The 24,191-nt window shown below is 35.9% G+C and overlaps 1 protein-coding gene across 2 annotated transcripts in view; it reads left to right on the forward strand.

Moving 5' to 3' along the window:
- TRPM7 (transient receptor potential cation channel subfamily M member 7) overlaps positions 1–23,708 on the forward strand; it is a 61,836-nt gene extending 38,128 nt beyond the window's left edge. The window contains exons 16-40 of one of the 2 annotated variants that reach the window (XM_049812531.1): positions 980–1,260; positions 1,734–1,962; positions 3,195–3,350; positions 3,493–3,636; positions 4,338–4,466; positions 5,399–5,683; positions 6,776–6,950; positions 7,502–7,634; positions 8,459–8,643; positions 9,347–9,479; positions 9,955–10,670; positions 12,772–12,848; positions 13,713–13,772; positions 15,646–15,727; positions 16,109–16,179; positions 16,689–16,726; positions 17,424–17,449; positions 17,807–17,857; positions 17,946–18,011; positions 18,611–18,894; positions 19,232–19,314; positions 19,657–19,862; positions 20,924–20,975; positions 21,067–21,173; positions 22,149–23,708. In XM_049812531.1, the coding sequence (XP_049668488.1) occupies positions 980–1,260; positions 1,734–1,962; positions 3,195–3,350; positions 3,493–3,636; positions 4,338–4,466; positions 5,399–5,683; positions 6,776–6,950; positions 7,502–7,634; positions 8,459–8,643; positions 9,347–9,479; positions 9,955–10,670; positions 12,772–12,848; positions 13,713–13,772; positions 15,646–15,727; positions 16,109–16,179; positions 16,689–16,726; positions 17,424–17,449; positions 17,807–17,857; positions 17,946–18,011; positions 18,611–18,894; positions 19,232–19,314; positions 19,657–19,862; positions 20,924–20,975; positions 21,067–21,173; positions 22,149–22,279 (3,900 nt within the window). In that variant the 3' untranslated portion in view covers positions 22,280–23,708. The other variant, XM_049812532.1, reaches the window with a different exon arrangement.
- Positions 23,709–24,191: the final 483 nt, after the last annotated feature.

Below are 24,191 nucleotides of genomic sequence, written 5' to 3' on the forward strand. Positions count from 1 at the left end.
TGGCTTTGTAGACGGAGCAAGATTTGGCCATTTGACTTACTATAAGCAGTCTCCATGATTTTCCTCATTTGTATGTAGGTATATTAGTTACTGCTTTTCTTTTGATCTTTAAATCAAAGTAATTCAGTCTCCCAGCTATTAAAATGAATTGGACTCAACTGAAGTTTTTGAACAAAAGTTCCAGCTGCTTTTCAAGTCTTCAGAAATTCTTTTTTTTTTTTTTAATATAATTTGATATTGGATCACTCAGCATTTTATTTCAAGTTATGTAATTGTTACCTGATCGGAAAGTAACTCCCAAAATACACAAAGTATGTTTAGAGAGGAGACATTGTTTTATTCTGTGCAGGGTGCAAGGTGGAAGATTTCCACAAATTGAGTACACCTACTGAGGTTTTCAGTCCATACTTATACACTACAGTTAAAACACCACGTCTAATACATGTGTTTCGCCTAACTATTGCATATTCATTATCTTGAGCAAGCATGACAGACGTGTTGCTCTCTTGAGCAATCATCCCAGAGTCTTCTACGTCTGCATGGGGGTGTCTGGTGGTCTTTGGTGGTCATTTGGGGAAGAATACCCCTACTCCTTTTGTCCCTTTATGGTTCTGCATCATCAGAGGACACCAGGGTCTTTGTTTCTCTTGCCAATCCCTCCTTTCTCAATGCAGAAGGAGGATGTGTGTCCTTAATTAGCAAGTCTGTGACTCTGAAATGTCTGTTATCTGGTGTCTTGACTATTATCCAAACACTCCTTAAGCATCCTTTGTTGTAAGCAGAATCTTAAATTAGATAAGCTTTACCTAGAATATGCATAATCTTGAATAGCAAGCATACCACACTTCTCACGTTTTAGGGTTTTTTCTTTAAGCTATCACCACCTTCTTTTTTGTTAATCAGTCTTTTGAAGGCCTGAGGCAATATAATGACCAAGTTTAGAGATTTAAAAATGTAACTTTCTGATTTTATTTTAAAGATTGACACTGGTACAGAAGAGGGAAAAAAGAAAAGAACCAAAGATGAAATAGTAGACATAGATGACCCTGAAACAAGACGTTTTGCTTATCCTCTCAACGAGCTGTTACTTTGGGCGGTGTTAATGAAGAGGCAGAAGATGGCCCTCTTCTTCTGGCAGCATGGGGAGGAGTCCATGGCGAAAGCCTTAGTTGCTTGCAAAGTGTATCGTTCAATGGCATATGAAGCAAAACAAAGTGACCTTGTTGATGATACTTCAGAAGAACTGAAACAGTATTCCAAGTAAATTACATTTATATTGTTGAAGTTCTTTTCTTGAAATTTACAGTAGAAGTAGCAGGCTATATATGAACACAACCCAAACTGTTCTATTAGCACACTTGAAGACAATTCGTTTTTGCAAAAAGTATTAAGTGGCACTCTAATAGATGTTACTGCTCTCTCTTGAGAGCTGCTAACGAGTCATGATTTATAGTTAAATTAAAATGACACTGAATGTGCCATCTACTTACTTCCATGTAATTTCCTTGCATGTTTTAACAGCTGTTTGTATCCTGCATATGTTTTTAATAGAAGTCATCAATTCACGTGTTGTAGTTATAAATTACTGTACAGTATATCTGTACAGAAGGGACAGGTAATAGTCCCTTCAAGTTGTGCTACTGGGAATTTGATTGTACAAGAAAACTGGACCTAAACTCAAGGTCATTTCTATAGATACTGAATTCTGTTTTGTTGGTTTTTATTCATTCTAGTGAGTTTGGCCAACTGGCAGTTGAACTGTTAGAACAGTCCTTCCGACAAGATGAAACTATGGCAATGAAGTTACTAACCTATGAGCTTAAAAACTGGAGCAACTCAACTTGTCTGAAGCTAGCAGTGTCATCAAGGCTTCGTCCATTCGTAGCACATACTTGTACGCAGATGTTGTTATCAGATATGTGGATGGGAAGGCTGAACATGAGGAAGAATTCATGGTACAAAGTAAGCGGTGTCACAGTTTATTGGTGTAAAAAGGATCAACGGAATTTATGTTTAAATGGAAGGAAAGCATGTGTTTAAATGCTATTGGTATAAAGCTTTCACAACTATAGCTTATGTTAATCAATCCTGTAAAACAGTCTCCTATAACATAATCAAAACTGGAAATATTTATTGTAAACTCTTCTTTTGACACTCTATTATCTTTTCAAATAAGGTACAGAAATATAGAAGGCAAAAACCAGGCAAGTAGCCTTTAATCAGAGGCTTAAAGAGATCATGTGAATACTAATCCACTACTAAAAACATAGTGGTAAAAAACCTTAACAGACAGAAAACCCACTGTAAGAATATAGTTTCATGCATTTTGGCTTTTTACAGGCGGCACATAAGACTTGATGTAGAAAAGCTTTGTGTATATCCTATTTTGGAGGAAGAAACTGAACAAAAGCAGGGCACAAAATGAAACAAGGGTAGGCAAATCGGGGACAGGTTTTCCAGTGGTGCTCTCTGTGATATAGATCAATTGAACCAAAATGGGAGTTGCATATTTCTTTGAGATGATATACCAAAACCTAATTGTTGCTATAGAAATATAATGAAATAAAACTTTCCTACAAAATATCTACAAGCATCATTTAACTTGTCACCTACTAAAATCCTCTTTCATAAGTGATTAACCATTTTCTTGCTTGCTTTGTAATAGGCTAATGAAAATAAATAGCTTTTACTTATTCTCTTCATCCATATCTTAGCTCATTTTTCTACCATAAGTTGAAAAAAAACCCCCCAAAACAAAAAAAAAAACCATCACCACCCCACCCCCAAAACCCAAACCCCAAACCCACAACCTCTACTTTTATATGCTTTTTAAATACACCTTGACAGTAGACAGTTTCAGAGTTTCTGGGAGTGGATTAAAGAACAGAGTGTAAACAGAACATCTCAGGATCTTCAGGCTTGGAGTATATTCTTTCTAGTGGCTTTTAGTTTTGGAATTCATGAATTCTTCCCCTTTCCTATATCTTCAAGTCAAGGAACACTCTGTATATGTGATTTTAGTCTGTTAAGTGTGTATATAAGTAATAACAACTAATTATTTTCTACATTTTTTCCTCAATAACAAGCAAGTGAAATCTGGATAATATATTTTCAGAGGATATTCTGTGTGTTGGTGTATTCTGATACTTTAACGTAGCTGTGAACTATTTGCACTTAGTCTTCATCTTTTGCAGGTGATACTGAGTATTTTACTCCCTCCTGCTATACTGCTGTTGGAATATAAGACCAAGGCTGAAATGTCACATATTCCTCAATCTCAAGATGCACATCAAATGGCAATGGATGACAGTGAAAACAACTTCCAGAATGCAGCAGATGAAATACCTATGGTAATGTGGGGCAGGGGGAGATAATAAAAACAATATTTCTAACTTAAAATAAATAATTATATTTTTAAATCAAAGCAGGAGTTAAAATGGGTGTCCAAAAGCATGTATTCTCTATGTGAAGTTAACAGTCCTTTCATTTTAGGAGGTGTTTAAAGAAGTAAGGATCTTGGACAGTACTTTAGAAAAGCATGATATGGAGACTCCAGCAAAACCTAAAAGACTTCCAATTACACAGAAATTTTATGCATTTTATCATGCACCAATTGTGAAGTTTTGGTTTAATACGGTGAGTTTTCTTCTGAATTGTGTGTTTTGTTTGGAAATCTAATGTGGATTTTGGGGTTCTTTTCCCACCATGTAGCTCTGTGACCTGAATCGAAGTTTAAGCACTTTTTAAAAAACAAACAAAACCCCCTTACCTTGCTAAGCTAGAAATGAGAAGTACTTGATTTTGAAAAACTGCATGTGCACATGCAGTACTACGTGGTTTGGGTTTTTCTCAAGTTCATGATGTTGGCTTTGAGAAATAATTTTTTTGTTTGGTTGGTTTGGTTTGGTTTGTTGGTTTTGTTTTTTGAGTTTTTTTAAGCTTAGAGGGTATTTAGCATGAACGTTTTTATTGTGGCCCGAGTAATTAATTTTATCAGTTGCTACCAGGAATTCTATAATCATTTATTAGGCTATAGTTTTCATGCACACCTTTGTTTGAATTACTGTAATAGAAACTCTAAAATTTGTATTAAAGGAAAAATAGCTGTAATAAGAACAAAGCTTTTTGCTAACAATAAATAGCTTATTACAGCTATTTTTTCTCTTCTAAGAAGAAAATGTATACCCTCATAAACAATAACTTGTCTGCTTAAAGGGGCAAGTATAGTACTGTAATTCTACTTGAAGCTTTTATTGTATACCACATCAAAAGTTTCCATAAACATCTATACAGAACCCTTCAGTAATTATATGTATAATTTTCACTGCTTTTTTTAGTTGGCATACTTAGGATTCCTCATGCTCTACACATTTGTGGTTCTTGTAAAAATGGAAGAATTGCCGTCCGTTCAAGAGTGGATTGTTATTGCTTACATTTTCACATCGGCAATTGAGAAAATTCGTGAGGTATGCCTATAACAATCTGGGATTTTAGTTTTCTTTGTCAATTAAAACAGTATGCTTTCAACTGTGTTTATAAACAAGAGAACGTAAGAAACTTATAATACCTTTATCTTAAACTCTGGTATAAGCTGCTAGTTTCAGTACCAGTGTTTCCTGGCCTACTGCTTGCACTTAGCTTGGTTTTCTTCTGTTTCCAACGGGGAGGAGATGGAGGTCTATTAAAAGGAGGTGGATTTTTTCCTGCTAAGTTTCAAGGAACTGGTAATGACATCTTGGTCTGATTTTTTTTTTGTTTGTTTGTTTGTTTTGTTGTTGTGAAAATTCCTGCCCCAAGAGTTGATTATTTTTTTTTTTCAATATCCGTAACTAATCACTGTCTACAAGTTGTAATGAGATAAGCAACCTTACTCTTCTGAGGGGCAAAATGTGTATTTACTTATTAGTGTCAGTCAAACTCTACCACTATGCTATGACTGAGATGACAAAACAAAAAAAGCTTTATTAAGACAGGATAGCTATCACAACTACGATGTTGCTGGTCAGCAAGAGACTTTTGAGAAGTTCTGTAAAAATTTTTAAATGAGAGAGAGAAAGTTAGTTCATTAACCTGGTACCTCAGGCCCAAGTGAAGGGGCAGAAAGTAGGGGTCATTTTTGTAACAGTAACTGCCTCAAAATAAAAAACCAACGCCAAAAAAAGCCCAAACTCAAAATTCCTTCATAAATTGTTCAGATAGAAGGAAACATACATCCTCCTTGCCCTTGTTGTGAAGCTGACACAGTTAAACACTGGCTTTGATTCCTCAGTGTAAAGCAGTTATCCGTTTGAATAGGTATTTTATTTTTGGCAGTATAAAAACGTTAGTGATTAATGTATTTCAGTGTTGGTCCACGTGCAATAAATATGAGCAGACCTGACTTTTATTTTTATTGCAGATTTTTATGTCAGAGGCTGGGAAGATTAATCAGAAGATTAAAGTGTGGTTCAGTGATTACTTCAATATCAGTGACACAGTTGCCATTGTCACTTTCTTCATTGGGTTTGCATTAAGATTTGGAGCAAAGGGGAATTTTGGTGAAAACACTTACAGAGAAAATTATGTGTTTGTTGCTGGAAGAATAACATACTGTCTCAATATAATTTTTTGGTATGTGCGATTACTGGATTTTCTAGCTGTAAATCAACAGGCTGGCCCTTATGTTATGATGATTGGGAAAATGGTAAGTACTACTTTTGTTACTGTTTTTTTTCCCCAACTGAAGTCCATTTTTCTTGCTGCATCCATTTACAACTTCTCTAGAAGTTTTATTTAAAAAAAGATTGCTTATCCTGGTGTATTATGTCAACAACTCAGTGTGCAGAATTAGTTAGCTGAAATATAACTTAATGTGTTTCAAAACAAGCACTGATTAGAAGTCTTCCTTTATTATGGAGCTTTCTCTGTCACATGTGTGTAAAAAGCTGGCATATCTTCCTTCTCTGGTCTGTTTTGTTCTTAGACATCAGAGACTTGAATGAATATGATGATGCTTTTTTCTTGATTCATCTAGCATTGCTTCCCTTTTGGGTCTGAGATATAGGCTTGGTTTTCTTGCCTTTGCGCTCTCTAGTGCAAGACTTTAACTTGTTTTGTGTCCTAAAGCACCTTCGTATTTTGTGCTGTGGAAAACTGGGGAATAGATTGTGGCTCCGTTCTTGTCTTCTCTCACACAAAAAATATTCAAGTTGTTTAAAAATAAATAACTTTGCTTTACTGTCAGTGAGCTATTCTGAATGTTAAGACAGACATTAAGGCTTGAGAACTGTATATATGAGGGCGGAAGGGGTGTTTGTTTTTCTTCCTCCTATAAAATGGTTCCTACAAAGTTGAACCCTGTCATTCCTTAAAAATGAGGGCATCACGTTTCTTGTTTCTCACTTTGACTTCTTGCAAGAGGCTTAGGTGCTGTGTTTCAGCCCTTGGAAAACTAACCTCTCTTTTGTGCAGCTATTGAGTGCATTTAGGAAGGAATGTTTCTCTTTATTAGCTGCTACTCATCCACATAATAAATATTTGAGTTACAAAGGAAATACTCTCAGTTTCCTTTGGCCAACGATACTAAATACACTGTAAGAAAGGACAGGAAAAAAAAAATTTTCTTATAGGGTTTGTATTTCAGTCAGAAAATGTTGTTAAATAACAAGTGTCCTAGACCCCTACCCTTACAAAATACATAGAATTCATCAAGCTTACACTGTCACTGTAAAAGTGTTTAAAGTTGTGAAATCATAATTATGACCTTGTGGGTTAACTGACTTTTCTGTGTTAATAGGTGGCCAACATGTTTTACATTGTGGTGATTATGGCACTTGTACTACTAAGTTTTGGTGTTCCCAGGAAGGCAATACTGTATCCTGATGAGGCACCATCTTGGACTCTTGCTAGAGATATTGTGTTTCATCCATACTGGATGATTTTTGGTGAAGTGTATGCCTATGAAATTGATGGTAAGGCACTGCAATTTTGAAGCAAGGAAGGAGAAAACTTACTCTGATAAGGTTTTCTCAAGATCTTAAGAAATTCTAATTTTATGAAATGAAATGCCCAGTTTTGTTGACATTGATTCCATTCGTTGGATTATCTCCTCTTAATGGGTTGCAGCTGTACAACTTCTTAACTTGACTTTTTCATTACCCTTTATAAAGCTTGAAGGGCTTAGAATGAAAACTCTACTTAATCACAATTTCTCACAAGGCTATCCCTAGCAAGATTTTGGAATTTTCCCCCACAGCTATATGATGCCAAAACTTTGGCTGTGGTGGTGTATTATGCTTTTAAAATCTGATAATATGATTATACCACAGTATTAACCAGAAACTTTGTCAGCTGTATTTTTCTACCATATTCCTAAATGCATGGACACATTTTGAATTGCAGAACCAGTGCATGATAGTTGGTTGTTGCAATCTTTGTAAGTGATTTTTTTTCCCCTATCTATACCTGCTGGGAGTTCTAAAAGTTGTATGTATTTTCTCTGTATCTTTTTTTCCCAACACAGTGTGTGCAAATAATTCTGATGAAAAAGTTGCTCATCTCTGTGGCCCAGGAACATGGTTGACCCCATTTCTTCAAGCTGTCTACCTCTTTGTACAGTACATAATTATGGTTAATCTCCTTATTGCATTTTTCAAGTAAGTATATGGGTAATTGTTAATTTTTGCTAATCCTTTGATAAGTTTCTATTTCACTCCAATAAGATGACAAGAGAAAAAGAGCTCATGTCAGTTCAAAGCAATGCCATTTGCTGGAAGCATTTTCAGGTTCTAAGGCTGGTCTTCATCCCCTCCTCACTGCAAGCCTGTGATTAAGTAGGGAAGTGTGTGATGTGACTGGTATGTGTCACATCTATGAGGAGGCCAGGGGAATCAGAATTTTAAAAGAATTCAAAAGCATTTTGTAATGTCACTTTGTCAGAAAACAAAGTTGTTTCCTCATCTGTATGTTGACTGTTGTTCCTAAATTCATTTAACATTCTCTAGTTGGTTGAGTTGAATTGTAGTAGAGTAAATTGTCTTTTACAGTTCTCTGCAGGTGTTTAATTTATGGGAATAAGCCGCTCACTAACACTGAAGAACGGCAGACTGCAGAATTAACGTGGTGTGATATGAAAATCTGGGTTTAGTTAGAAATACTTATTTTATTTTGTTTGGCAAACTTGAAATTGATTGCAGTGTAATTATTTCTGAGGAAAGGTACTGAGATATTACCAGATGGGAGAATTTTTTAACCCTCTTGCTTTGGATCATGGTGTTTTCTTGAATGTGTTTCCAACTTCCACTAAAATAATTTGCAGTAAAATACAAGCATGTGCTTTTTGTCTCTTACTTAACTACCTTCAGAATTCAAGATTGTTATCAAAGTGTTAAAACAAAACAAAACAAAAAAACCCAAACACCAAACCCCCACCACCCCAAAAACCACCTTGATGTGTTAATACTTTTCTGTTCCCTTTCAGCAACGTGTATTTACAAGTCAAGGCAATTTCAAACATTGTGTGGAAGTATCAACGCTATCATTTCATTATGGCCTACCATGAAAAACCTGTTCTGCCTCCACCACTTATTATTCTTAGCCACATGGCTTCCCTGTTCTGTTGTATATGTAAAAGAAGAAAGACAGACAAGACTTCAGATGGGCCAAGTATGAACAGTTATTATAAAAAAAAATGCAGTAACTTTTTTGATATGATTAAAGCAAACTGTCAGAAAAGTGCTATGTTCTTGGTTATAATGTGTATTCTCAAGAAAGACGAAGTAGGTTCTAATTTTCCGTGGTTTTAGTATTGATTAAGACTCTAATTCTGTTCAAAGTCCCTGTGTTTTTATGAAGGGTATAATGCACAGCCCCTAGAAATCTCCAGTCAAACCAACTTATGACAAAAACAAACAAACAAAAAACCCCCAAGATTAGATTTCCTGTTAGTGTTAATAGGGGAAGAATTTTTTTTTCTTTCTGGAAAACTTCTGTTCTTATTGGAAACCCTTTCAAAATTTAAAAAGAGGGGGTGTGGGGGGGAAGTTCCACAGATGATAAAATTCAGCTAAGGAATCTAGCTTCTGTCTCAGAGAAAAAGATTGGAAGGTAGGAGCATAAGGAATTATACTATTGTGTGCACAGCTCCTCTCAAAATTACTATTTTGATTTTTATTTTAGCGGAAATCTTTGGCCTTGAACTTTTTTCTAGCAAGGAGAAAGGAAAAGTCTTAGGTGGCACTGTGGTTTTTTGTTGGTTTTGTTTTGGTTTTTATTTTTGACACGCTTTGTGAAGTTGTAGCTATTGGTTTCCAGCACCTGTGCTACTTCACTACAGACACATCTTCTTAACTGTTTAATCTCTCTTTAGAACTCTTCCTGACAGAAGAAGATCAAAAGAAACTTCATGATTTTGAAGAGCTGTGTGTTGAGATGTATTTCAATGAAAAGGATGATAAATTTCATTCTGGAAGCGAGGAGAGGATTCGAGTCACATTTGAACGGTAGAATATTTACAAATAAAATTTCTGAATAGAGAAGCTTAGAACTTTTGCAGGTTTTTTAAATGCGCTGTAAGGGGGGGTAAAATGCAGCTCAAGAACATAAGTATTTATGCAAACTTTAGATGATGTCTTTCCATTGCTGTGCAGAAACTTATAATGTGATTGATGCTTCCTGATGTGTAGCAGCACTCAGTAAGCTGAGGCAATCATATTATTTAGTTTCTCATGATGTTTTAATAAACTGATACATTTGAAAAAGTGCTATAGGCCCTCTATTGATGTGTATGTTATTTTTGTGATTCCAAAGTATGTACAAATGTTGTATTACAAAACAGTCCAATACTATAGTGTATATCATCTTGAAATTTCAGAGGTGTTTTCCTTATTAAATGGGCAGAAAGGGTTGCAAAGGTGTTTCTTTTGCATATTGAAAAAAATACCTTTCATAGCTACTTCATAATTTGGTTTTTCTTAGGGTGGAACAAATGTGCATTCAGATAAAGGAAGTTGGTGATCGTGTCAACTACATAAAACGGTCGTTACAGTCTTTAGATTCACAGATTGGCCACCTACAGGATCTCTCCGCTCTAACTGTGGATACTCTGAAAACACTGACTGCACAGAAAGCTTCAGAAGCTAGCAAGGTTCATAATGAAATCACACGGGAATTGAGCATTTCAAAACATTTGGCACAAAACCTCATTGAGGATGGGTCTCTAAGATCTTCTGTGTGGAAAAAGCACAGCATTGGAAATGTCTTTGGTTCTTTTCCGCAAGGAGGCCTTGAAAGTAATAATGCTTTACTCTGTAACATTTCTATACGTGATGAAAAAGAAGCCCAGCATAAGACAATTGGTCAGGAGTTAGCTCCAGTTCCCCGAAGAGAAGAAATAAACTTTCAAGAGGCAGGTTCCTCAGGCAGTGCCTTACTTTCAAATGCTGTTTCCCCTCCAGAACTTCGGCAACGAATACAGGCTGCAGAGATCTCAAAATCCATTAGTAAAAGTAAAAAATTGGGCAATTCATCCAACAGCATGCCACATGTAACATCCCCAACAGCTAAATTTTTTGTTAGCACTCCATCTCGGCCCAGTTGCAAAAGTCAGCTGGATTCTTCAGGAAAGCATGAAGAGACTGTTTTCTCTAAGACTACAGAAGGAGATAATAATGTAGAATTTGGTGCATTTGTGGGTAAGTATAACAAAGTAGATTCTGAGTGTCCTGAAGTCATTATTAGCTGCTCTTATCCTCTTGCTTCTGGCTCTGCTTGCCTTGCTTTCGCCCAACCTTGTGTTGAAAATGGAGGATACATTAATTGTGGTTTTATTCATGATGAGAGTGACACTAATGATAACTACAGCTGCAGAGTTGACAAATGTGATCACCAGTCCTCTGTCAACTTATCGAAGAACAACCGCCAAATGAAGTTCTCTTTTTCAACTGGCGACTTGACGTCAACAGTCAACTGTGGCGGCTTACATGGAAAATTGAATATTAAAGATGAACTTTGCAAAAGTCAGCATGTCCATGCAATGGAACTACAAAACCAAGATTTATATTCTAACATCCTTATGGGACTACTTCATAAACTGTGGACCAAATCTAAGCCACAAGGTTTGACTTATCAAGAATTGTATAGTATTTTGGGTGTATTCCGGTTGCAGGTGACTTTATTCTACCATTTTGCTCTGCTTTTTTTTGCTTTTAACATCTCTAATTTCCCTATGTTGCTTGAATTTTTTTTACTTAAATTATAATTTCTTTATAATTCTGTCACATAGACAATATTTTTCTGAAAAACATTAGCCAGTTGTTGAGTATAGCAGTTTTGTGCAATTAGCAGCTCTACAATTTGGTACGGGCATTGTAGACAAACGTTTTGTGACTCATTATAAAGATCCTACCTTCTCATTGCATAAATCAAAAATATTGTCTATTTCTTGACGTAATTACAGAAGACTTCTTAGGCTGATGGAATCCTGGACAAATATCTGTGGTATCTGTGTCAAGCTGAGGGATCCTCCTGTACTATGTTTCTAAACACTGTTATAACTGGGATCTTCCACTGTTGCCTAGGCTAATGTATCTTTTGGCAGTCATTTTGGAAGCTTCCAAAGTCTTTTTTTTAAATACAGCATTATGCCTCCCCTCAAGTTTTGCTTAACAGTAAAAAGGTGCACGTTTCTGGTTAGACTTACCTATGTATTTGTCCGGTAAAACAGTGGCAGATTCATTGCAAAATACAGGTGTGGGTTTACTAACTGATTTCTGTAAAGTAGATAATGCTTTAAGTACGTTTAGTGTATAGCAGAAGATCACAATCTGGAATAGTCAGATTGCCTGCAGAGGTAGTGTCTTGCCCCAGTTGTTCAGGGATGTCTCAGTGTTTTCTTCCAAAGGTTTGTTAAGGATGTACAAATTTAAATCTTTAGACAAGAGTTTATTCTACAGATGTGAAACTTGGAGTTCTAAGAAGTTACCTACATACACTAGCATTTTTCAATTTGTGTATGTGTAGGAAGAGTATCTACACGTCTGTGCACTCAGTAGCTATTTGTAAATAATTTCCTCATGGTTTTAAAAAAACCAAACAACTTTTTAAATTCAGAAAGCAAGACTAAACAGAAATAACGGACAGTGATTGTAACTCTTATCTAATCTTTAAATGTACTTCACCACTAATAACTTTGAATACTAACTATACTTATTTTACTGGAGCCAAATTTTTAGCGTATGGCCCTCTCACATCTCTAGCATTTAGAACATACTCTTCATTCTTACTGTTCATGTTTTATAAAACTTGCCATACAGTGCAGCTTTCCATTGTGAAACCAAGTAGATTTGCATTCATTATAAAGCCACCTGCTTGGTAAAATTCTGAAAAGTATTTCTTGCAACTGGGAGGATGAAGGGTATGTTGTAAAAGCTGCCTCAAGAAAACTGTCTGCTTTTCCTTCATTTGTCAGACATTCATAAAAATACTGTAATTCAGACTGCCCTGTTCCTTTCATGTGAGGACCATATGCCTGAGTAAAATTTTAATGGTTAGTTTTACTTTTTGAATTGTGGTAATCCACGTCTTAATGCAGGAAAAGCAATAGTTTTATATTAATATTTTGTTACACTGATTTTTACTTTAGTGTGTTTGGAAAGTCTTCTTCAGTGCAGACAGGCACACAGAACTTAGATGGTTTGTAACTCTCTGCTGTGGTGATGCAAACTATTGGCATGGTCAGAACATTGGAGGTTGCCTTTGATTTTGAATACTCTTTTTGAATTCACTGTGTCAAAGGTCACAGGGACAGCATGGAGTTACAGCGGTTTAAAGAAGCAGCAAGCAAAATTAAAGAAAGAAGTGCTGATATTGAGGTAAGCATGAAGACTTTCTGTCAAACATGTTAATGGGGATAACTTTTTTTTTTTAACTGCAACTTCACAATATGTTTTGAAAAAGTCTAAGAGCAAATATAATCAAAGAACTTGCAAAATGCAGCCTGGAAGGAATGTGTATCTGTTTTATGATTTAAAAAAAAAAATATCTGGTGAAAACTCATGCAACCTTAACTACACATGAATACTGTTGCTTCATAATACGATAATAACAAAATACTAAACAAGATCTGAGATTATGAAAGCTGAGATAACTACAATGGTGAGTTAAGATAAAATTACGTATCCAATAATTAGTGTTTAATGAAATGTTTGACATTCATAAATTTCAAGATCGGCATTTAGGAAGAATTCAGTGATTTACATGATATTTTATAGAGCAGGATAATAGTGTATATGATTTTAAAACATGACAAAAGTTGTTCATTATGCTTCTAAGAAAAGGCCTAAACTAAAGGCATAAACTAAAATCATGTGTAATTTCCATTTTCTTAAAGAATATAAAAATAGCTAAATGGAAAGTGATTAATCATAACAAACCTGTCCTCCAAGTGCTATTAGTATGTATAAAAAAGCTAGTTTTGTCACTGTAGCTGTTAAGATAAGTTAGTAAATACAAGTTACCATTTGCAGTTACCCCTCATTCAGGGGAGAATCTGACTTGAGAATTGCATTATGGCCATTTGCAATATCAGTGTTCTTCTGCTGAGTTGTTCCTTCTGGACCTTCTGATAAGTATAACGTGTGACCAAAAAGCTTTTTTTGTGTGTGTATTTTTGGCATGGGTTTCTTGGTAATAATGTTTACAATTTGCTTTGGATTTTTTTTTTTCTTTTTTAATAGGAGCAACAGGAAGACTTCAAAAAAGCTATACTGGAGGGTATAGAGATAACCAGACTTCAAGTAAGTAAAGAAAGTTTCCACTTATTAGAGACATTATTTTCACCAGATACCGAGTGCATTCTTTACAGCAAAGACAGGAACTCTGGTTTCATATATCATTATCTGTAAGTAAACCCTGGTCATGATTTAAAAACAGGTATACCTTTATACGTTGAATCTTTGTACAAATACAGCTGGATGTCTCCTTGATGTAGGTCTAAATAATTCCAGTGTTTGGTACTATTGGGATGCAAACTCCAGTAGCATTTCCAGATAGTACTGCTGTTCTTAGATGGTTGGTAATAGAGTTGTCCCATCTTAACTGGTGGGACTGCTTCGATTCTTACCTTTCAGGTAGGTGCTACAGTCATTGATTGTAAGATGCTGAAGATGTATGCTGAACACCGAAATGCCTATAGACCTCAAAATGGGTCTTCAGAAGACACTTTCAGCAGGTGCATTCTCTGTGTTACATTCCAGTGAAGTATCTGTGTTTAGGGATGTAAAGAAATAGTCTTTCTTGTGTATGTATGTGTGTGTACATATATATATATACATACACACATACACACACACACGTGTGTGTGTTTATAGACACGCACACATTTTGGACACACATACATACACACAACCCTGTGTGTATGTGTTTAGGTGTGTGTGTGGGGGGTATTCCTTAAGAGGGAAGGTTTGTCCTGGTTTCAGCTGGGATAGAGTTAACTGTCTTCCTAGTAGCTGGTACGGTGCTGTGTTTTGAGTTCAGTATGCGAAGAATGTTGATAACACACTGATGGTTTCAGTTGTTGCTAAGTAGTGTTTAGACTAAAGTCAAGGATTTTTCAGCTTCTCATGCCCAGCCAGCGAGAAAGCTGGAGGGGCACAAGAAGTTGGCGCAGGACACAACGAGGGCAGCCGACCCAAACTGGCCAACAGGGTATTCCATGCCATGGGATGTCACATCCAGCATAGGAACTGGGGGAGTGAGTCAGTGGCTGCGTGGTGCTTAGTTGCTGGCTGGGGTTAAACCACAACAAGTTTGAAAAAGGGTGGTAACAATTTCCTAACTGTGATAAATCTTGGAATCAAAAGCAAGGCATAGCATTGCAAGTTCTAGTTTTTTATTCTTCAGAATCTTGAATTTTTACTTCTTATTCAGGTAACCATTGGAATTAACAGGCTGGTTGTGAGGAATGTTCCAGCCCTATGCCAGTCTACATGTAGTTCTCATTTGTGATGAAAGTGCCTTTCTCCTTTTTTGCAAAAGAAATATTTTGTTGTCAAAAGCTGACCACCTCAGCAGATATTCAGAAAGTATGTAATTATTATTAAGGAATACGTCCATGAGGAAATTTTATTCATAAACCAGGTTTTTATGTGGCACGACTTTTCTAGATTTTGTTCCTATTTTCAGTGGGCTCAAACTGAACTTCAGTTTCTGCCAGAGCCATGTTCTTAAACGAGAATTGATAGCTAACAAAGGCACGTGACAGAATAGCTGAACTTGGTGCTTGTAGAGATCCAGTGTAATATACATTTCTGTAGTTGTACCCTATTGTAAAGTTCTCTTTAAAAGAACTTTTTCAGTATGGGTCAGTAGTCTTAATGTGCACCTGAAATTGTTAGAGCTGATGGTTACTTTGAAGAGCATTTTAGCTGAATTGTGCACTCAACTTTTACATTTTTGTGCAGCAAGGTATTTGAGTACACCCGGAAGGTTTTTGTTTTTATGGTTTTTGGTTGTTTGGGTTTTTTTTTAAATAAATATCTATATATGTCCTAGATAGTCCTAGAAAAGAAAATTGGGCAGATTGTGTGCCAAAATAGTAGTAGTTGAAAATAATGATGATGACTAATGGTACATGTTGGGGTTTGTTTTGTTTTGTTTTGTTTTTTGTAGGGTCTTCAAAGTGACTGTGGTCTAAGACAATCTAGTTCTTGCGGTGGGTTTACTGACCCTCTGGCAGTCCATTCAGAACAATGTAAGTGTGTTGTCTTTTCAGGTGACCTAATTTTATCTCTACATTGTGTTGATAATGCGTATTCTAAGAAGATACAAAGGAAACACAGAAAGGTAAAGCATCCTGAAGTATTTTCATGGTTGGTGCTACTTGAATCTGCTCCTGTGTCTCATTGTGGTTCTTCTAGTCATGCCAGCTTAATTCTGTTACCCTGTATTTGCCATAGCTAAAGTGATCTAGTCCAGACTGTGCTGGAAACTTGTAAAGATCAGATAGTTGTGGATCAGGCTTTTTTTATGAGAGCCACATTAAGCTGTCTAGTTGCTCACTCTATTAGGAAATAGGTAAGTAACAATGACACATGCTGTTCTTTGTCCGGTTATGAATCTCTTTCACTTTTAGCATACAGCAAGAGTAGAAGAGCATCAACTGAAGACACTCAGCAAGTAGACTCTAAAGCAGCCTTACTGACGGTTTGTATCCACCTTTTTTGTTGTTGTTGAGCAGAACTAGAAACTGAATAAATAAAGGAGAAGAAACAAATTGTGTAAAGAATAATACTGATTTGCGGACTCATTTGTTCAAGGAGGCAACAGAAGGGGACCTGTTTTGTCTGAAGGAAGAAGTTGTGCATAATCTCTACTACTTATTGTGCATATTCTCACTATGAAAACATATGTTGCTTCCTGTTTATGGAAGAAACCACAACTTTTTGTTTAAGAAAAGAATTATTTATATAATCCATAAACCAGTAGTGAATATATAGCCTTATCTATTCTTTTAATTGTAGTTACCATTCCTCAATTGTATTTGACTCTTTCCATTCAACTGCAGTTCAGAACAAGCCTGGTGAAGTATTTCTGATAAACAGGCTGTACTGCAAGGTCTTAAAACACATTACCACCCCAACTCCAATTAAATATACTGTGTTTTCCTTACAAAACTGAAACCTTCTTTGTTTTTCCTCTCCTTTGTTTTAAAGGATTGGTTACAAGGTAGACCTTCAAACAGCAGTCAAATGTAAGTAAGCTTTCTACTAACAGAGCAATTTTATTACTCTGTATTTTGATTTGTTTTTCTTTTTAGTTCTTGTCTTTGGCTATATTGGTATTCAGTTGCATTTAATGAAAAAACAAGGTTTAAGGTTTTTTTTCTAATAAATAACTGAATGTGTTCACTGGAATGCTTTGATAGGTTCTATTTAGATTAATGGGGTCACATGTCAGAAGGCAAAACATGCCCTTAAATGAAAATGACTGTGTTGACACTTATTAAGGAGTTAGCTTCCTGGTAAAGGTCTTTACCCAACCTTTCAAACTGTAAACCTTCTCTGAAATCGTGCAGACATTGCTCTTGTTAGCAATTATCCCCTGAGTTAACTGTTAAAGCCATTACCTTATTAATCTGATAACAGAAAGGTAAGCTGTTGTGAACAAGTTTTAATTAAAGCACCTCTGTGGGAATGAGCTCTTGTGATGCAAACTTTACATAATGTGCGTGACTTGGTGGTATTTAAAGTGTAGCTCTAAAAACATGAGATTACTTAACGGCCTTCCATTACTGTTTTGTAATTAAGAAACCTGTACTGCCCTTGAAAAATAGGATAAAAACAGTACTGTGAGGTTAACAAGGTGACCTAGGATGATGTGTCAAAATCAGTGAATCAGAAGTAAGTTTTTTAAGAAGCAATGACTGTTGATTTTGTGGCATTTCACAGGCCATCTGAAGAAGATGCATTAAATGGTAAGTTTGTTTCTGCTATAAACAAGCTGGGAGCTTTTCTTACAGGCAACTGTATGGGTCTTGCATGAGAAAGTATTTAACTACTGATAATTTGGAAGTTAATGGACACATAATAGCGGGGGGTTTTGTTTTGTTTTGTTTTAAATAGCCTGCTATTGAGTACTATAATTTTTTTTCCCCTGAGGTACTGAAGAGCTAAGCATAATATTTAATTTTCTGCACAGCAAATCTTTTTCAAACTCTAGTTACTTGGCAAGTGTTCTTTGCATGTGGTAATTTTAATACACAGTACAGGTATCAAGCAGTATTTCTCTCTCTCTCTCTCTCTCTCTCTCTCTCTCTAAATATCTCTTTCAGGCATTGCTTCTCCTTTCAAGCCTATAATGGATATCAATTACTATTACTCAGGTCAGTCCCTCTTACAAACTAATGTTCATGTTTTTAATGACACTTATTAGATCCTTAAACTTTAACAAATACTGTAATTTTCCTCTAGCTGTAGAAAGAAATAACTTGATGAGATTATCACAGAGCATTCCATTCACTCCTGTGCCTCCAAGAGGTAAGAATTGTACTTCTTGTTGCTGGTTCACTATGGTCTTTTGGGGAAGAAAGCAAAAGTAAACCATGTACAGACTCCTAATATAGAATGATCAGGTCAAATTTCACACTTGCTCACAGCAAGCGTGAAACTAAAGTCTTAGTGAAGTAAAAGACGTCCAGTGTCTGTCTTGCAACACTCAAAAGATATAAATGAGTATGACACCTTTTCTAGGGCAGCTCACTTGGTTATGAAATCTAGATTTGTTGTTCTCAGAAATGGTGATACAGTGATGATAGTATTGTACTAACAGTTTTTAAGTTGTCTTGACTCATATAAGGTGTAAACATTTATTCAGTGTTCTTAATGCTATTTGAACAGTGTCATTAATAGTTCTAATTAGGAGAACAAAACCGCTGTAATACTATGCTGCTGTATGAAAGAGGTTGGAGAGGGGTCTTGCCACCGTTAGTGGGCCACTTCCCACTTGTTAATTCGAGGTGTTAGTAACAACTTAATATTGCAGCATGTTGAAATCTAAGAAATTGTAGGTTTTCAGTGCTTTTAATTTTAAACTTGGAAAATGAAATGCAGTAATTGCTTTTTGTGTTGTAACGTAGGTGAACCAGTCACTGTATATCGCCTTGAAGAAAGTTCTCCCAGCATCTTGAACAACAGCATGTCTTCATGGTCACAACTAGGACTCTGTGCTAAAATTGAATTTTTAAGTAAAGAGGAGATGGGAGGAGGTTTACGCCGAGCTCTTAAAGTAGTATGCACATGGTCAGAATATGATATCCTGAAATCAGGACATCTTTATATCATCAAGTCTTTTCTTCCTGAAGTTGTGAATACTTGGTCAAGCATTTATAAGGAAGACACTGTGTTACACTTGTGCTTGAGAGTAAGTTTTACCCTTGTCAAGTATTAAACAGAGACAGGCATCATATTTTAAACAGGACTTCCACCCCTCCCCATCCCCCACCCCAAAACCAAGTATATACTTATTGAAAAGGGGGAGGGGGTTAGTCTGGGGTTCTGTACGAGATAAAGGGTTAGAAACTCTGCTCCAGTATGGTTTACTTAATCAAAGAGCTCAAACTCTTAAAATTAAGACATCATTTAAAAAGCACGTAATTTGTTACACTGTCTTCGGGGAATAGACGCTGTTCCTGCTGCCTTTTTGGCTCCTTAATGTTGTTCCCTGTCACGCAGCTAATGAAATGGGCTTTGAATTTTAGGAAATCCAGCAGCAGAGGGCAGCACAGAAGCTCACCTTTGCTTTCAATCAAATGAAGCCTAAATCCATTCCATACTCTCCAAGGTAAGTGTATTTAAACTTCCATTATGTTGCATGCTTTTGACACGGAAAAATGCCTTACGGGCTTGTTAACAGATGGGTCAAATATATTAAGGTACTGGTATGTGGATATATGTCTCAGAATAATACTATGAATGTGTCAAGCAGAATTATCCTTGGCAGTATTTTCTTTTGATACTTTTTGCACTGATTCTAGCCTAGTGTGATAATATAAATGACTTATAATAAACTTATAATAGTTTCAAATTATTTAAATTATTAGTAAATCAAATAAAAAAATTTAGTACTAATGATATATTTGCCATTTATTTTGGAAATATATTCATTAAGTGTGCTTTTTAATAGGTTCCTGGAAGTTTTCCTGTTATATTGCCACTCTGCTGGCCAGTGGTTTGCAGTTGAAGAGTGCATGACTGGAGAGTTTAGAAAATATAATAACAATAATGGTGATGAAATAATTCCAACTAACATGCTAGAGGAAGTTATGCTAGCTTTCAGCCATTGGACATATGAGTATACAAGAGGAGAATTGTTGGTACTAGATCTGCAAGGTAATGTCCTTATTTTGAAACTGGGATTGAGGCCAAGGTGGATGTTTGTGGATTTTTCTCTTGTGATAGTGTTTTATTAAGAATTCATACACCTGTAATAAATAACAAGCATTACTTAGTGCATCTTGGTCTAGTTAATCTGGATCTATGGTTGTCTTATTTAATCATAGAATCATTTAGGTTGGAAAGGATCTTTAAGATCATCAAGTCCAACTGTTAACCTAGCACTGCTAATTCCACCACCAAACCATGTCCCTAAGCACCACACCTACACATCTTTTAAATGCCTCCAGGGATGGTGACTCAACCACTTCCCTTGAGCAGCCTGTTCCAAAGCCTGACAACCCTTTAGGTGAAGAAATTTTTCCTAATATCCAATCTAAACCTCCCCTGGTGCAACTTGAGGCCGTTTCCTCTTGTCCTATCGCTTGTTACTTGGGAGAAGAGACCAACACCCACCTCACTATGACTTCTTTTCAGGTAGTTGTAGAGAGCGAGAAGGTCTCCCCTCTGCCTCCTTTTCTCCAGGCTCAACAATCCCAGTTCCCTCAGCTGCTCCTCATAAGACTTGTGCTCTAGAGCCTTTACCAGCTTTATTGCTCTAATATGGCATTAAATTTTACAGCAAAACAGGGAATATAAATATATACATCTTTTCCTAATGATACCCACCATAAAAAAATTCTATTTTTTGGCACATTTGTGTAGTGTAAATATGGTAAGCTGTATTTATTCTGAATTGCGTGTCAGATATTCTGGCTGCGAGAACTACATGGGAAAAATCTTTCTCATTGGTGAAAACTGAAGTTAGGAATTGCAGGCAGATGTAAAAATAGGTGGAAGAATTCTGAGAAGTACAAAGTGCTTGTTTAGGAGCAATTTTTGTAAAAGTAGATTATCACATATCATTTGGGTTGGGTTTGGTTTTTTGTTTTTGTTTTTCCTCTGCTTTTATTCTTGGGGAAGCTGAGAAGTAATAGCTAAGGATGCCAAGGCTTTTCAATATTAATGCATTTATGTAATGTATCAGATTTAACTTTTTCTTCATGTGCTGTCTGAAGGTGTTGGTGAAAATTTGACAGATCCCTCTGTGATAAAAGCTGGAGAAAAAAGGTAAGGTTAAAGAAGGAATTAAAGAAAAGTATTATAAAATTCTCACCAGAGAACACATGCAACCCATGTTTATGTGCACTTTACTTCTAAGGTCATATGATATGGTGTTCGGTCCGGCTAATTTGGGAGAGGATGCAATAAAAAACTTCAGAGCAAAGCATCACTGTAATTCCTGCTGCAGGAAACTTAAACTTCCTGGTAAGAGTTGCTGTATTTGTTCCTCTGAGACACGCATGTCATGAAATGTTGTATGATAGGTAATGAAATAGTTATGTCATGCTGTGAAAGTGGAATAAATAATAAACAGCAGTTTTGTAATTTTACTTTTAAAATGATATGCTATTTTAAGGTAAAATCCCAGATGAAGTAATTAATAATGTCTGTGTGTTCTATATCCATATGCACAGTATTTGAGGAAGGTAGACTAGATTGATCGAGACTTAAGAAGGTACAGTAAAAAAAATGTTAAAGGTTCCTAGAAAAAGTCAGAAGAGCAGGTTAAGATGATTGCAAACATTCAGGCTTTTTAAACAAAATGGTGCTTGTGTTTGGGGGTTTGGGTTTTTTTTGGGGGGAGGGTTGGGTGGAGTGTTCTTTTTATTTTTGGTGTGTATTTTTTGTTGTTTTGTTTGTTTTTAAAAACATTTCTAGGTCTGCAGAAATTCATTCTACTAAAAACTTTCAATTCCAGATATTTTTGCTGCATGGACTACACTACACTCATCTCAAACCTTGAAATTGTTTCTCTGTATCAGGCTTTTAGACTCCAGCAGAACAACATAAGGAACTTGCATGGTTCCTGCCTGTTTCACACTTCTCTCCCAGTTTGTTTCTCACATGAAGAGAGGTTATTGATTTTAAATTTGAGTTGTAAATCCTGGTAACATCAAAATAGATCATGGAAGGATCTGATTTCCATGGAAAGTTGACTTGATACTTGCTATAATATCTATAAATAAAATAATTCTGAGGTTTCCATCACTTTTTAAAGAAGAGCTTTAGGCTTCTGATTACATGTGTGATAAAAACATCCTTTTTTGGCACAGTGAATATTGAGGAATTCTTCTTTATTAAGTACATATGCATACCCAATTCTTTGAAAGACTTTTATGCCCCATTGATTCTACTAGCTCAAGAAATAGTAATCAATATGACTTCATTTTCTTTGTACAGATCTGAAGAGGAATGATTACACACCTGACAAGATCATATTTCCTCAGGATGATTCCCCTGAATTGACAATTCAGCCTGGAAGCTGCACCAAAGAATCCGATTCACCTAATTCTATTCGTCTGATGCTCTAATGATGTGACCAAATCAGTGGCTTCATCCAAACTTCATGGAATGTCACAAAGTTGTCACTTATCTTTCCTTCACTATAATTAAAAGAAAGATACGTCAAAACAAGGATTGCTGTCTTACAAGTGGAATTTTGGCTGGTCCTTAAGCTAAGGACCTAACAACTTGTGATAACCATCTACAGACAACAGCTTGGCGGCTGATCATTTTAAAGGTGGAGTAACAACAAGTATTTAAGATATGTTTTTAAAGGGGCTTTTTAGCAGAAGGTTTATTTTTTATTTTGTTTTGATTTAGTGGAAGATTTTCTCTCTGTAGTCCTGTGGTGTGCAATATGCCTTCAACCAAAAGGATTTTGGTAGTTGATGTTTTAAGGTAAAGCGTTTGTCTGTTTGGCAGCTGTCTTATTGTCAGTCAGTAAAAGACAGGAGAAAACACCTACCTCTGTAATGCCAGAGTATTCTTTGAGCGTTTTTGGAAGTGTTCCACTAATGTTTTCTCACTAGATGTCTTTTAATCTGGCCTTTTGAAGAGGACAGAGCCAAAGGAGGTGTGTACACGACGCCAGTAGGCTGAGGTTGAAGGTAGGAACTTGATCTGTTCCAATAGAGAGAGAGAATCTCCCAAATCAGCATTCAGCTTCATGGCTGTAAAGCTGGGTTGTTTGGGTTTTTTTGTTGTTGTTGGGGTTTTTTTGTTGTGTTTTGTTTTTGTTTTTTTGTTTTTTTTTGTTTTTTTTTTTTGTCGAATAGAGCCCTAATTGTGCATAAAGAAATTTCTTGTTTTATACATTTCAATTTTATCAAGTCACCGTCAAATAGTAACAAAGCCATGATAGACTGGTATAATCATATTTAATAGAAGAAATAGTATGTACTGGTCCAAATAAGTTGCCTTGTAAGAACACAAGTTGGAAGTGCTTTTCCTCTTACATAGTGACTGCTTCAGAAGTTATGCCTTCCAAAGATCTCGTAAAACCAGTATATCAAAACCGAATGTACACATAACTTTTAAATGTATTTAAAATCGTGTAGAAAACATCTTTAATGTTATGTTATTTGTGGTACTTATTTAAGAGAGACTAGGCTTGGATTAGCATTATGTAAAGTACGGGAGATTGCAATGCACCTTCATGCCAATAAAATGTAATTTAACTGTCCCAAATATTGTTGAGCATTCAGCAAGAAAAAACTGTTGTCCAACTGAAGTTTCATGCTGCGATTTTTTTTGTTACATAGGTACTAATTTGTAATTTTTAATTAAAAGGGCAGTATATAGCTCTATAAATTTTTTATTCAGTAGTGTATCTTATAGATACAGACCTAAGGCACGAACACAATAGCTGTTTAAATGGTGTTTTATGTTTGACGGGGAAAGGTAAAATGTTATAAGGATATAATACTGTATACATTTTGTATATCATTAAATCTTTAAAGAATCTAAAATAAATTTATTCTTGTTTACAGACTTCTGCTGTCTGTTTTAGTCTGAAAGGTTATTTGGGTGAATTTAGTAACTCTTTATGCGGAAAAGGAGAATTTGCCATGCTGGATCAAAGCAGTTGTTCGCCTTTGAGGTATCTCAGCTTTGGCTAACACCAGAAAGTGTGTGTGGGGGGGGGGGGGCGGGGGGGGGAAGTGAAAACTCTCATAGTAGACAAACTTATTGGGGTTAACGAGTAAATGAGACAAAAATATCTTAAACCTCTTTACAATGTTTGTTTTTAATTATGAGCTGCTTCTTGGATGCCTGACTGCAATCCTCTTCTGTTGCTGTGAGGTAATGGGCAGTTATTCAAGATGTACTTACAGCTTTTTAATGCTATATTCTTAGCCAAGTAACAGCAACAGTTAATCTGTCAGTGAGGCTGGCTCTTCAAATTGAGAAGAATTTCTAGAGGAGCCTCAGGTGTTGCGA

The sequence above is a fragment of the Accipiter gentilis genome, chromosome 10, assembly GCF_929443795.1.
Source record: "Accipiter gentilis chromosome 10, bAccGen1.1, whole genome shotgun sequence".
Taxonomy (NCBI): domain Eukaryota; kingdom Metazoa; phylum Chordata; class Aves; order Accipitriformes; family Accipitridae; genus Astur; species Astur gentilis.